A 12,500-nucleotide genomic window follows, 5' to 3' on the forward strand; every position below is an offset into this window, starting at 1 on the left:
GTCTTGTGGTCCACGATGCCTTCATGTTCTCTATCCCACAGGTTCTCAGGTGAGGCGGGGACAGGAGATGTTGGCACAAGCGCCACTGCTCCTTTTGAGGTTCTTGAACTTTGGTCACTTGGTGTGCAGCCTGAGAGTGTGAGAGAGAGAGCTCAAAATGACTGAAGTAAGCCGCTAGAGAAGGTTCAGAAGTGCCGCGCAAATTCTTTCCCAACAGCCCACGGGGTCTATCGCACAGTTTAGGTTAATATGTTATCTCTGATGTCTTATCTCAGTGGCTTGGATCAGAGCCGCCGTCCACGCCAGACGCAGACGGCGCTGTTTATGCCCGCAAGCGGCAATTGTGGCTTCTGGCCTGGAAGCTGGTGAGCACCAGCCAGCTGTAGTGCCATGCCCGCTGTGCCGCGCCTGCTCCTGGGAGGCTGAGTCACAGCTGCAGGGGTCGCGGTCGGAAAAGCCACCGCCAACCAAACGGAAGCTCCCAGCAGCCACTGGTGGATGGCACGGGCGTATGTCGCCTCCTGGCACGCTGTCCCGAGACCAGCCACATGTTTTGTCCTACAGCAATGCAGTTTGCAACTTGGGTGGAGTTCGCTGACCTGGGATCAGATGTCAACTTCCACCCACATCCCACTGGCAAGCACACTAGGTTTTTGTGCAGGCTGCAAGCTGAATTGAATTCCCCTGACCAACTGTGCAGGGTTGTGGTGTCCAGCGGCAGCCCAGGGAAGGTTCTTGGTGGGAACACAGTAACTGACCATTTTGCTGGCCAAAGATCAGCTTGCTGAACTTTTTTTTTTTTTTTTGCCCCTTTGTTTTGAAAACGCATGCAGAAAGCGTCCAGCAGTCAGAGCACTGTTGCTGAACTCAAACGAAGTGTTAGACGCGCACCGTTAGTCAGTGGCATTAGTTAGCAGACGAACAGAGCTCAGTCATTTTTAAACGTATTAATATTATAACACCTCAGAGCCAAGGGCAGGAGCAGAGCTAAGTTAGGAGACGTGCACAGCACTGAGGTAGCCTTCGAGTTCACTAAAAGAGAACATTGCTGACAACCACTTACTGCTGCTTAAAACCTCTGGCAGGACCCAAATGAGCCCGCCTGTCATAATGTTTGCTGACTAGAATCTTTAACCCAGAATTTATTCTCTCTCTCTCTCTCTCTCTCTCTCTCTCTCTCTCTCTCTCTCTCTCTCTCTCTCTCTCTCTCTCTCTCTCTCTCTCTCTCTCTCTCTCTCTCTCTCTCTCTCTCTCTCTCTCTCTCTAGTCTGCTGTTAGGCTTTATAAGAGAAGACGATGCTCCGCTGTGGAAGGGATATTTCTACGCTTCACTCTTGTTCCTCTTCTCCTGCCTGCAGTCTGTGTTCAACCACCAGTACATGTACAGCTGCTTCTCCGTGGGCATGCGGGTCAAGACAGCCGTCATGGGGCTCGTCTACAGGAAGGTCCGTTCTCCTTCAGCGGCTTCACTTTGATTGAACTCTGAGCAATAACTGATCATGTACAACCTAATATAACTCTCTGTGTGTGTATATATATAACAAAACACTGAGGGGTTCCCTGTGGGTGGCTCTTTCTGTAGTCTCTGGTGCTCACCAGCGCAGCACGCAGGACGTGCACTGTGGGAGAGATCGTGAACCTGGTCTCGGCCGACACGCAGAAGCTCATGGACTTCGTGGTGTACTTCAACGCTGTGTGGCTCGCTCCCATTGAGGTCGCCCTCTGCCTCTTCTTCCTCTGGCAGGTGAGGTTACCCTGGGCGCCTCTGCTGAGGGACAGTGGAGCTTCCTGGATCCAAAATGCGCTTCTGAAATCTCCATGCCACTCCCATTTCAGCTCCTGGGCCCCTCTGCCCTAGCCGGCATCACCACGGTGATTCTTATCTTCCCGTTAAATGGATTCATCGCCAAGAAGAGAAGCAAACTACAGGTGATGAAGGGTTATCTGGCAAAAAAAAACAAAAAACACCACCACCAAAATTCCAGAACAATCTACTACAATCTATCAGACTTCATTTAGTTTTAGCTTTGTAAGTGTTTTTGGGTAAAGAATCTCAAAGAAGGACTTAGGTCATTCCTCACAAGACGTGAGTAACCAGAACGCTCGAAATAGTTCAAACATTTCACACGTAAAAACTTGAGTATGCCAGGGTCAGGAATCAGCTTTGTCAAGACCAAGTGAGAATCAGTCACTGGCTAAGATCAGAAAACAGTTTTGGATGTGACAGATTCTTCAGTAAATGAGAGATGATACAGGCTCTGATCTCCATGTACAGTTGCACTAAAAGGCCAAAATTGACCATTAAGGAGTTTGTACATAGGAGAGCTGATCCAGGGTCAGACTTAGGTTTGTGGTGTATAGAGTGTCCACTGTGGGGTCAGTCCTTAATCCCCAGAGCTGGGTTAGATATTTGAGTAATCCCAGTGTGGGTGTGTTTCTTTGATTCATGCCTCCATAGCTGCAACAAATGGCAATAAAAGTTTAAAAACACCGTGTCGGAATAATGCAGGAGATCCAGATGAAGTACATGGACGGGCGAATCAAGTTGATGAACGAGATCCTGAACGGCATTAAGATCCTGAAGTTCTACGCCTGGGAGAAAGCGTTCCTTGAGCAGGTGCTGGGCTACCGGGAAAAAGAGCTCCGAGCTCTGAAGAAATCCCAAATCCTGTACTCCATCTCCATCGCCTCCTTCAACTCCTCCTCCTTCCTGGTGCGTAGCCCAGCAGACAGCCATGGGGTGTGTCTGAGGGCGACCCGGCCCCTCCCACAAATTTCGCATAGTTTCCTAGTGAGTACCTGCTCCTGACTGGGAATCTGATCCCGAGAGTCCGCGTTTTCCTCACCCAGATCGCCTTCTCTATGTTCGGGGTGTACGTGCTCATCGACGACAGGAACGTGCTGGATGCGCAGAAGGTCTTTGTGTCGATGGCGCTCATCAACATCTTGAAGACCCCACTGAGCCAGCTTCCCTTTGCCATGAGCACTACGATGCAGGTAGAGTCCCTCGCCAGCAGAGAAATGTTTTTTTTCCCGGCCGTCCCTTGATATTAGGTGCTGCTAGGCTGACGTCCACGTTACGGTGGCGTTACGGTATTACCTAATGTGTTACAGTGGAGGATAATCTTCTAAATTCTCTCTTTCGCGGCAGGCTGTTGTCTCGTTGAAGCGATTGGGGAAGTTCCTGTGTCAGGAAGAGCTGAAGCCGGACAGTGTGTCCAGGGATCCATTGAAACTGGGTGAGTTTCATCTGCGCGGCGTTTACGCCGGAACGGAACAGAACTGTGACTTCGAATATAACTCGGTCACAGAGTTTTGCTTACGGCCGGTGAGGGTGCAGATGGAAGTGCGACAGAACGAAGGTCGTTCGTTAACAGCCGGCGAATTCCACAGCCGCGTGGCGGTGGCGTGTCACTTCCTGCAGGGAGAGAAGGGCAATTAGAGAGCCAGCACATCCACCCTGGCCGCGCCATCCGTCCCGGAGGAGTCATCTATTTTTTGCGAAACACAAACACATTTTTACCCCGGCATCTTTCGGCACCGTGCAGGCGGCTCGTGAAAGGGCTATTTTGAAGATGAGGCTAGTTAGAGCGTCTGTAATTAGGGACCGTCCAAGGCTTCGCGAGTGGCGGAAGTGGAAGATAATTTTCACAGACAGTCCCCGTCTGGCCTTACCTTGACAGCACCCAAACGCAAGAACGCTGTGGCGTGCGTGTGTGCGTTTTGCACAGGTGCGTGGCACGGCTCGTGTGTGAACCTGAGAGGATCTTTTGTTCGTTATTACAGAGGACTTCTTGTTCTCTCTCGCTCTCTCTTCCTCTGTCTGTCTCTCTGTGTGTGTAATTCAGAGGAAGACAGTGTGGTGATCGACAACGGGACCTTCAGCTGGTCTAAAGATGGCCCTCCTTGTCTTAAAAGGTATAACAACATCCGTTAGCATATAGTTTCCTGCAGCTAATCTGACATGGGATTTGCTCAGATCTTTCTCTTACTGTAATTGGCAAGGCTGAGCGACATAACACTGCGTTTTGTAGGATCAGTGTAAGAATTCCTCGTGGCACGCTGGTTGCGGTGGTCGGCCATGTTGGGAGTGGCAAATCCTCACTGCTCTCAGCTATCCTCGGAGAGACTGAGAGGAGGAGTGGCAGTGTTGCCATAAAGGTAGAATTAATCCAGAACAATCATAATCCAGAATAATCCACCACGATAATCCAGAATCATTCTAACCACAAAATACTAACAAAATTTGAACATAACAGCAACTTAGAGAAGCATGTTTAAGTGCTGTAGTTTTTCTATGTAGAAAACAAATACATTAAAGCAATTGTTTATACAGTTATATGCATTGCAAACTGACTGAATGAGATGTACATAAAATGATTGACATATTAAAGTATTTCTGTGATTGTTGTCGTTGTGTGCATGTGTGCGCGTGTCGGTAGGGCTCAGTGGCTTACGTTCCCCAGCAGGCGTGGATCCAGAATGCCACGGTGCAGGACAACGTCCTGTTCGGGTGGGACAGGAAGAAGAGCTGGTACCATCGTGTTCTGGAGGCCTGCGCGCTGCTGCCTGATCTAGACATCCTGCCAGCAGGGGACGCCACTGAGATCGGCGAGAAGGTTCTCAGACCTTGCACTCTTCTGTCTGTTAGACTTAGGACATGTTTTTAAAGTCATTGTTGAGGTGTTTGTGCGCGCACGTGCGTGCATGCGTGTGTGTGTGTGTAGTTCTGTCTTGCTGCTGGTTGTTTCCTGTAGCAGTGTTTCTTGACTGTTGGTCCAGCCATCATATGCAGGCGACTCCCCAGGTGTGTGAGAGGGAGAGACAGCCCCAGCTGCGCATGGGGAAAAGTGTTTTGACTCCGGATTCTCCCGCAGGGTTTGAACCTGTCCGGGGGGCAGAAGCAGAGAGTCAGCCTGGCCCGCGCCGTGTACAGGAAAGCTGATCTCTACCTGCTGGATGACCCTCTGTCCGCCGTGGACGCCCACGTGGGTCAGCACATCTTCGAAAAAGTCATCGGGCCAAAGGGCATGTTGAGAGACAAGGTGACTGGGCTGTCCAAAAGCGTTGGTTCTGCAGGACATTAGTTTTTGTAGATCTGTGCTTTAACCTGTATTCTGACATCTCGATTGTCTTTTTTCGGCATCAGTGATCATCACAAGTACATGTGAGCAATATCTGCATGCAAATATAAACATCATATGTTTTACAAATATTAGCTTTTTACAAATATTAGCTTTATGATGTAAGAAATCATATTCTTTTTTGGTTTCATTTAAATTTGTGTATATATATAATATATATATATATACACACTTGCATGATGTCCAGGGCAGTGTTGGGTCCTAGAGACAGTCACGTGTAGGCAAACACGTCCCTTCCTGTCTGTCCCTGGCAGACGCGTGTCATGGCAACCCACGGGATGAGCTTCCTGTACCACGCTGACCTCATCCTGGTCCTGGGGGACGGTGAGGTCACCGAGAGCGGCTCGTACCAGGAGCTCATGAGCCGCGACGGGGCCTTCGCCGACTTCGTCCGCACGTTTGCCGGTTCTGAGAGGAAGGAGTGTTCTATACCCAGAGGTGAAGCCCACACCCCCCAGCCTTTTGTCTTCTTAGAAGTCACGTGTCAACCACACATCTACGAGCCACGCCAACGCAGTCTGTACCGCAGAGTGGAGCCATCGCCTGCGGTGCTGAACAAACTTGTACATTGTTTGTGTCTTGTATAAACAGTGTAGGTGTTAACTTGACACGGGGGGGGGCAGGGTGAGCAGGTGTCTGGACGCCGTCAAACCGTCGTTGCTTTTGAGGGATCTTTGTGGATGCTTTCTTGAAGGCGGGGAAATGTGGTGTGCTGTTGCAGGCTCCAGGAAGTCCTGCTCGAGGCTCAGCATGACCGACTTCATGCCCTCCTCTCGAGACCTGTCTCAGGAGCAGCTCATCGGGTGAGCAAACTCAGATCGACGTCTCGACGGATTTGAAATATTCCATAAGCGAGAACCGAGTTGCTGCGTTAAAGATGCGGTAGCAGCCTCCTTCTTACTTCCCTTTTGTCTGCGTTAGCGGCGATAGGAACAGCGTCAGCATGCCAGAACATGAGCCAGACATCGAGCAGGAGCAGATCCCGGAGGAGCTGGGAAAGCTCACGGAGGCAGATAAAGCTCGGATAGGCAGGGTGAGTCTGTCTCTTCCCTGAAAGTCACACTCCGAAACAGAAAACCTTCGCAACCGTTCCCGTTCGGAACAGCCATTCGTCAATCACGACCAACTCCACACGTTAGTTTCACCGCTTGCACTCCGCACCCCACGGTCGTTTTCACAGAATTCACAGATGTTCGTTTCTCTGGGACTGTCTGCCCCCAACCAGGTGAAACTGGAGCTGTACGTGGAGTATTTCCGCACCATAGGCCTGGCCTTCATCGTGCCCATCCTCTTCCTCTACGCCTTCCAGCAGGCCGCCTCCCTGGCCTACAGCTATTGGCTCAGCCTGTGGGCCGACGAACCGGTCGTCAACGGCACCCAGCTCAACACCGACATGAAGTTGGGGGTGTACGGGGCTCTTGGCTTCGCGCAAGGTCAGAAAGAGACAAATCTGGAGGAGCGCTTGTGCGCTAATCACACAAAATGCAAGCATCACACACACGCACACAGACCTTTTCATTTATCCACACAGACATTTGTTGAATCAAACCACGCCAGGATACAGCTGATCTAATCAAAAGATCTTTTCTGTCTATTGCGGCATGTCACTGACACAAAAGCAAAAGTAAGCAAACCGTTTTAGAGCAGAAACCTAAGTAACATTTTATGAACTGAGTGGGCTGAATTGTGTAATTACAATTCATCTCAACTGCTGTGAGCCCACACTGCATCTGCCTCATGCTTTGAAAGTTCAGGCTGAAAACAGTTCACGAGACAAGAAAAAAAAACCTCGCAAAACTAATCTGCGTTACTGAATTTCAGGCATAGCCATCTTTGGCACCACGGTGGCCATCTCCATCGGGGGCATCATGGCTTCACGCCAGCTCCACCTGGAGCTCCTGAGGAACGTGCTCCGCTCACCCATGTCGTTCTTCGAGGCCACGCCCAGTGGCAACCTGCTCAACCGCTTCGCCAAGGAGATCGACGCCATCGACTGCATGATCCCAGACGGCCTGAAGATGGCACTAGGCTACGTCTTCAAGCTGATGGAGGTGTGCGTCATCGTGCTGCTGGCCACGCCCTTCGCTGCCGTCATCATGCTTCCCCTGGCGTTGCTCTACGCCTTCGTGCAGGTGAGCCCGAGGACAAGTTCCGATTTAGAAGGCCCGGCCCGGTCGCAAGCCGGGTGTGCGGAACCTTAGCAATGGAGAGATGGCGAGACGTTTTCAGGAAACTGTTCACACCACCCCCCCCAGAGCTTCTACGTGGCCACGTCCTGCCAGCTGCGTCGGCTGGAGTCTGTGAGCCGCTCGCCCATCTACACCCACTTCAACGAGACGGTGCAGGGCGCCAGCGTGATCCGGGCCTTCGGCGAGCAGCGCCGCTTCGTGCTGGAGGCCGATCGGAGGGTGGACCACAACCAGTCCTCCTACTTCCCCCGCTTCGTAGCCACCAGGTAAGATGAGCCGCCAGGCATCACTAGATGACCACAGATCCACCACGGCGTCAGCCCGGGTCCGCGGTGTTGCTCGCTAGGAATTGCCTTATATGGAAATATTTCACATAAAGTGAAGTTCAACCGTTCATAAAGTTCAACAGTCGAGCTGAATCAGACAGCTAGCTTTTGCTGTTTTGAAAATCCAGTGGCACTTGAGAAAGCACGTTGCGTTATAGAATAACACCCAGGTCCTCTCGAGGCCCAGAGCAGCCTTTCACCCATTAATGTCGTGCCAATGCTGAACAGTGTTAACTTCCCGCGTTTCCAGGTGGTTGGCGGTGAACCTGGAGTTCCTGGGTAACGGCATCGTTCTCTCTGCTGCCGTCCTTTCCGTCATGGGGAAAGACACGCTGAGCCCTGGGATCGTCGGCCTGGCCGTCTCCCACTCCCTACAGGTGAGGCTGCATAATTGGCTCTTAATTGGCCGTTGACAACCTTTGTTTTCCCTCTTCCTCTTATGCAACATCCTGTCTAGCATTCTGTCTGACCTCAAAGGCAGTCCCGCCAAATCTGTGGAGATGGCGTTACTGTCTGGCTTCACTTCTGCTCGCCGAGAGGATGTGAACCGAGGGAGACGAAGCTTTAATCTGCCTGACTGCCTCGCACAAATTTAGGCTTATTTAGATACCGAATGCCCAGTGCAGATTTGAGCCGTCAGACTTTATTTTATTTGCATTTCAGGTGACAGGAATCCTGAGCTGGATCGTGAGGTCATGGACCGACGTGGAAAACAACATCGTGTCAGTGGAGCGGGTGAAGGAGTATGCGGACACACCCAAAGAGGTTGGCCAAGACTGCTCACACACTTTAAACACACTCCATTCTGCAAAGCCTGCTTTGCTTTGTGGGTGTGTTGAGGAAACGGGCATCATTAAGGCACACATATCCGTATGGACATGCACATCAAGTGCTGATGTTTCTCTAGGTGTATGTCGATTACACTTTCATTACAGTATTTTTATTTATCTGCAATACAATCAGTCCTTGTGCAGAAAGCCTGTCTGAACACGAGCGGAAACCCTCTGCTTGTTCCTGTCTGCAGGCTGAGTGGGCTTTGGAAGACAGCTCACTCTCCCCTTCCTGGCCTCAGGCAGGCACCATCGAGTTCCGAGACTACGGCCTGCAGTACCGGAAAGGCCTGGAGTTGGCTCTGAAAGGGATCTCCCTACATGTTCACGAACGGGAGAAGGTAAATGGGAAAGGCACCTGTTGAATCGACTGCAGTGAGTGTTGATATCACCACCACTTACCAAACTACAGCTCTGTGGGTCTTATATCGGAGCAAGATATGTGGTGGCTTTGCATGGGGACTGTAGCTACTGTTCTCGTCATGACGCAGGTGGAAAAAAAATTTGCTTTTAGATCGGGATTGTTGGGAGGACTGGCGCAGGAAAGTCCTCCCTGGCTCTCGGGATCTTCCGGATCTTGGAAGCAGCAAAAGGAGAGATTTATATAGACGGCATCAACATCGCCGAGCTCGGCCTCCATGATCTGAGGTCCCGTATCACCATCATTCCACAGGTAGGACGCTCAGGATGCCAGGACACTGGAGACCGGGACATCTGGGCACTGGAACATCATGATGGTGCAATGTCACCTTTTTATAAAACGGACACGCGGACGCGTAGACACGGACGCGCACATACATTCCTTTAACTCTCTCCGAGTTCGGTTGTTAATAAACATGTTGAAATGATTGTCATGAGTTGTCTGGTTTTACTTTTGCTGTGCGCGCTCACATTTTTCCTTCCTCACAGGATCCGGTGCTGTTTTCCGGATCACTCCGTATGAACCTGGACCCTTTTGACGCCTACTCCGACGAGGAGGTGTGGAAAGCCTTAGAACTCGCTCACCTGAAAAACTTCGTTTCCGGACTGCCGGACAAACTCAACTACGAGTGCTCAGAAGGAGGAGAAAACCTCAGGTATGAACATCAATCTTCTCCCACACGAGTGGCCTGCACGGTTTTGCGGGGCGGCTGCGTAACGGCATGCGTGCCAGGTCCACGCCTCCACGCAGTCAGTAAAAGTCCGGCCCAACCGCTCTCCATCCACGCAGTCACTCCTCTCCTCTTCCCATTTCCGTCCCGCAGCCTCGGGCAGAGGCAGCTGGTATGCCTGGCGAGGGCCCTCCTCCGCAAGACCCGGATCCTGGTCCTGGACGAGGCCACGGCGGCCGTGGACCTGGAGACGGACGCGCTGATCCAGTCCACCATTCGCAGCCAGTTCGAGGACTGTGCTGTCCTCACCATCGCCCATCGTCTCAACACCGTCATGGACTACACCAAGTAAGACAGACGAACAGCTCATGCACACACGCCGCGTGGACACCCCGGCTCATGTCTGACGCGTGACGTAACGCAGTAAAGACGAGCAGGAAGGCCCAAACTAGAACCAGTTGCTTATGCTGCTGCTGTTCCAACTTGTCTTTTGCAGGGTTATCGTAATGGACAAAGGGCACATAGTGGAGATGGACTCCCCGTCTAACCTTATTGCACAGAGCGGCCAATTTTACCGCATGTGCAGAGAGGCTGGGTTGGTGTAAGCCCGTGAGCGCCGAACCTCACCATCCTGCAACGTTAGTCCGCTGGCGCCCCCTTGTGGCGGACTCTGAGGATCAGGCACGTCGAAAGGGAAGCTTTGTTGGCCCAGCATAAAAACACAGAGAAAAGCTTAAAAAAAAACCAAACATTTTTTTAAAGTTGGTGCTTCCTTTATGAAGATGGTGCTTGATGGGTGCATCCCATTTCCAGCGATTTCCAGATGTTCTGTTCCAAGCATGTTTTCCAACGGTTGAGGCGCATATTTACTGAGGCTCAGCTGAAAACATTATTTACTCAGGTCGACTGCCCTCTTCAAGGGTTCTGTAACTGTATGCGTCACTTTGAACAGGAGAAGGCTTTTCCGTTCCTCAGCGTCTCATACCCTGCAGGCAGACTGCGTGGGACTCGAACTGAGGGAAGAATAGGTGGGGGGGGGGGGGGGGGGGGGTGTAAATAGTTGTTCATAACAGTGAGCGAGACAGTGAAGCTGTTGCATCCAATTCTGCCTGTGCCAATCACATAAAGTGTCCGTGCATTGAGGATGTCAATGACGCACGTCAACTGTGCTGATCTCGGCAGTAATTGCGGGCAACAGAAGAAGGAACTTTTTTTGATACGCGAGCTATTGATTCAAAGTTCTCATGTGGATTGGGTCAGAAAATAAGAAGTACTGAGATCATAAAATAGCACAGAATATGTTACAGGATCAGGAATCCAACCCAGACTGCCCAGGTAGTACCTTCGAGTGGCTCAACCACTCAGATGCCACTTACAATGCATCTGGCAAGTATTCACAGTGCTTCCCTTTTCCCACATTTTGTTAGGTTACAGCCTTATTCCAAAATGGATTCAATTCATTTTCCCCTCGGAATTCTACACACAATACCCCCTAATTGACAAAGGAAAAAAAAAAAATCACATTGTCCATAAGTATTCACAGCCTTTGCCATGACACTCAAAATTGAGCTCAGGTGCATCCTGTTTCCCACTGACTATCCTTCAGTTGTTTTGACAGCTGGTAAATCCAGTTGATTGGACATGATTTGGAAAGGCACACACCTGTCTACATAAGGTCCCTTAGTTGACATTATATGTCAGAGCACAAACCAAGCCATGATGTCCAAGGAATTGTCTGTAGACCTCCAAGACATGATTGTATCAAGGCACGGATCGGGGGAAGGGTACAGAAAAACTCTTCAGCATTGAAGGTCCCAATTAGCACAGTGGCCTCCGTCATCCGTAAACGGAAGAAGTTTGGAACCACCAGGACTCTTCCTAGAGCTGCCTGCCCGGCCAGTCTCAGTGATCGGGGTAGAAGGACCTTAGTCAGGGAAATGACCAAGAACCCAAGGGTCACTCTGACAGAGCTTCAGCGTTGCGTTGTGGAGAGAGGAGAACCTTCCAGAAGGACAACCATTCTGCAGCACTCCATCAATCAAGCCTGTATGGTAGAGTGGCTATACGGAAGCCACTCCTCAGTAAAAGGCACAAGACAGCCCGCTTGGAGTTTGCCAAAAGGCACCTGAAGGACTCTCGGGCCATGAGAAACAAAATTCTTTGACCTGAATGCCAAGCGTCATGTCTGGAGGAAACCAGGCACCATTCATCACCTGGCCAATACCATCCCTACAGTGAAGCATGATGGTGGCAGCATGCCGTGAGGTTGTTTTTCAACAGCAGGAACTGGGAGACTAGTCAGCATCAAGGGAAAGATGAATGCAGCAATGAACAGAGACATCCTTGAAGAAAACCTGCTCCAGAGCGCTCTGGACCTGACTGGGGTGAAGGTTCATCTTCCACCAGGACAACAACCCTAAGCACACAGCTAAGATGAAGGAGTGGCTTTGGGACAACTCTGTGAATGTTCTTGAGTGGCCCAGCCAGAGCCCAGACTTGAACCCGATTGAACATCTCTGGAGAGATCTGAAAATGGCTGTGGCCTGATGCTCCACATCCAGCCTGATGGAGCTTGAGAGGTTCTGCAAAGAAGAATGGGAGAACCTGCCCAAAAATAGGTGTGCCCAGCTTGTAGCATCATACTCAAAAAGACTTGTGGCTGTAATTGCTGCCAAAGGTGCTTCAACAAAGTATTGAGCAAAGGCTGTGAATACTTATGTATATGTGACTTATTTATTTTTAAATAAATTTGCAACAATTCCAAACAAACTTTTTCCACTTTGTCATTAGGCAGTATTGTGTGTAGAATGTTGAGGGGAAAAATGAATTGAATCCATTTTGGAAAAAAGCTTTAACAACAAAATGTGGAAAAAGTGAAGTGCTGTGAATACTTTCCGGATGCACTGTTTTATATGGGCAA

General features: G+C 50.5%; 1 protein-coding gene across 1 annotated transcript in view; it reads left to right on the forward strand.

The window, feature by feature from the left end:
• The window catches only part of abcc6a (ATP-binding cassette, sub-family C (CFTR/MRP), member 6a), a 20,222-nt gene extending 9,630 nt beyond the window's left edge, over positions 1-10,592 (forward strand). The window contains exons 8-31 of the mRNA XM_027018728.2: positions 1-49; positions 1,268-1,445; positions 1,583-1,744; positions 1,837-1,929; positions 2,510-2,713; positions 2,851-2,997; positions 3,152-3,239; positions 3,849-3,918; positions 4,035-4,161; positions 4,443-4,619; positions 4,878-5,045; positions 5,399-5,582; positions 5,866-5,947; positions 6,066-6,177; positions 6,370-6,577; positions 6,966-7,276; positions 7,400-7,599; positions 7,910-8,036; positions 8,323-8,424; positions 8,684-8,830; positions 9,004-9,162; positions 9,399-9,565; positions 9,734-9,928; positions 10,077-10,592. The exon at positions 1-49 is cut by the window's left edge and continues 158 nt beyond it. Coding sequence (XP_026874529.2) covers positions 1-49; positions 1,268-1,445; positions 1,583-1,744; positions 1,837-1,929; positions 2,510-2,713; positions 2,851-2,997; positions 3,152-3,239; positions 3,849-3,918; positions 4,035-4,161; positions 4,443-4,619; positions 4,878-5,045; positions 5,399-5,582; positions 5,866-5,947; positions 6,066-6,177; positions 6,370-6,577; positions 6,966-7,276; positions 7,400-7,599; positions 7,910-8,036; positions 8,323-8,424; positions 8,684-8,830; positions 9,004-9,162; positions 9,399-9,565; positions 9,734-9,928; positions 10,077-10,185 — 3,566 coding nt within the window. The 3' untranslated portion in view covers positions 10,186-10,592. The remainder of the gene's footprint in view (positions 50-1,267; positions 1,446-1,582; positions 1,745-1,836; positions 1,930-2,509; positions 2,714-2,850; positions 2,998-3,151; positions 3,240-3,848; positions 3,919-4,034; positions 4,162-4,442; positions 4,620-4,877; positions 5,046-5,398; positions 5,583-5,865; positions 5,948-6,065; positions 6,178-6,369; positions 6,578-6,965; positions 7,277-7,399; positions 7,600-7,909; positions 8,037-8,322; positions 8,425-8,683; positions 8,831-9,003; positions 9,163-9,398; positions 9,566-9,733; positions 9,929-10,076) is intronic.
• Positions 10,593-12,500: the final 1,908 nt, after the last annotated feature.

This window comes from Electrophorus electricus, chromosome 1 (genome assembly GCF_013358815.1).
Source record: "Electrophorus electricus isolate fEleEle1 chromosome 1, fEleEle1.pri, whole genome shotgun sequence".
In the NCBI taxonomy this organism is placed as follows: domain Eukaryota; kingdom Metazoa; phylum Chordata; class Actinopteri; order Gymnotiformes; family Gymnotidae; genus Electrophorus; species Electrophorus electricus.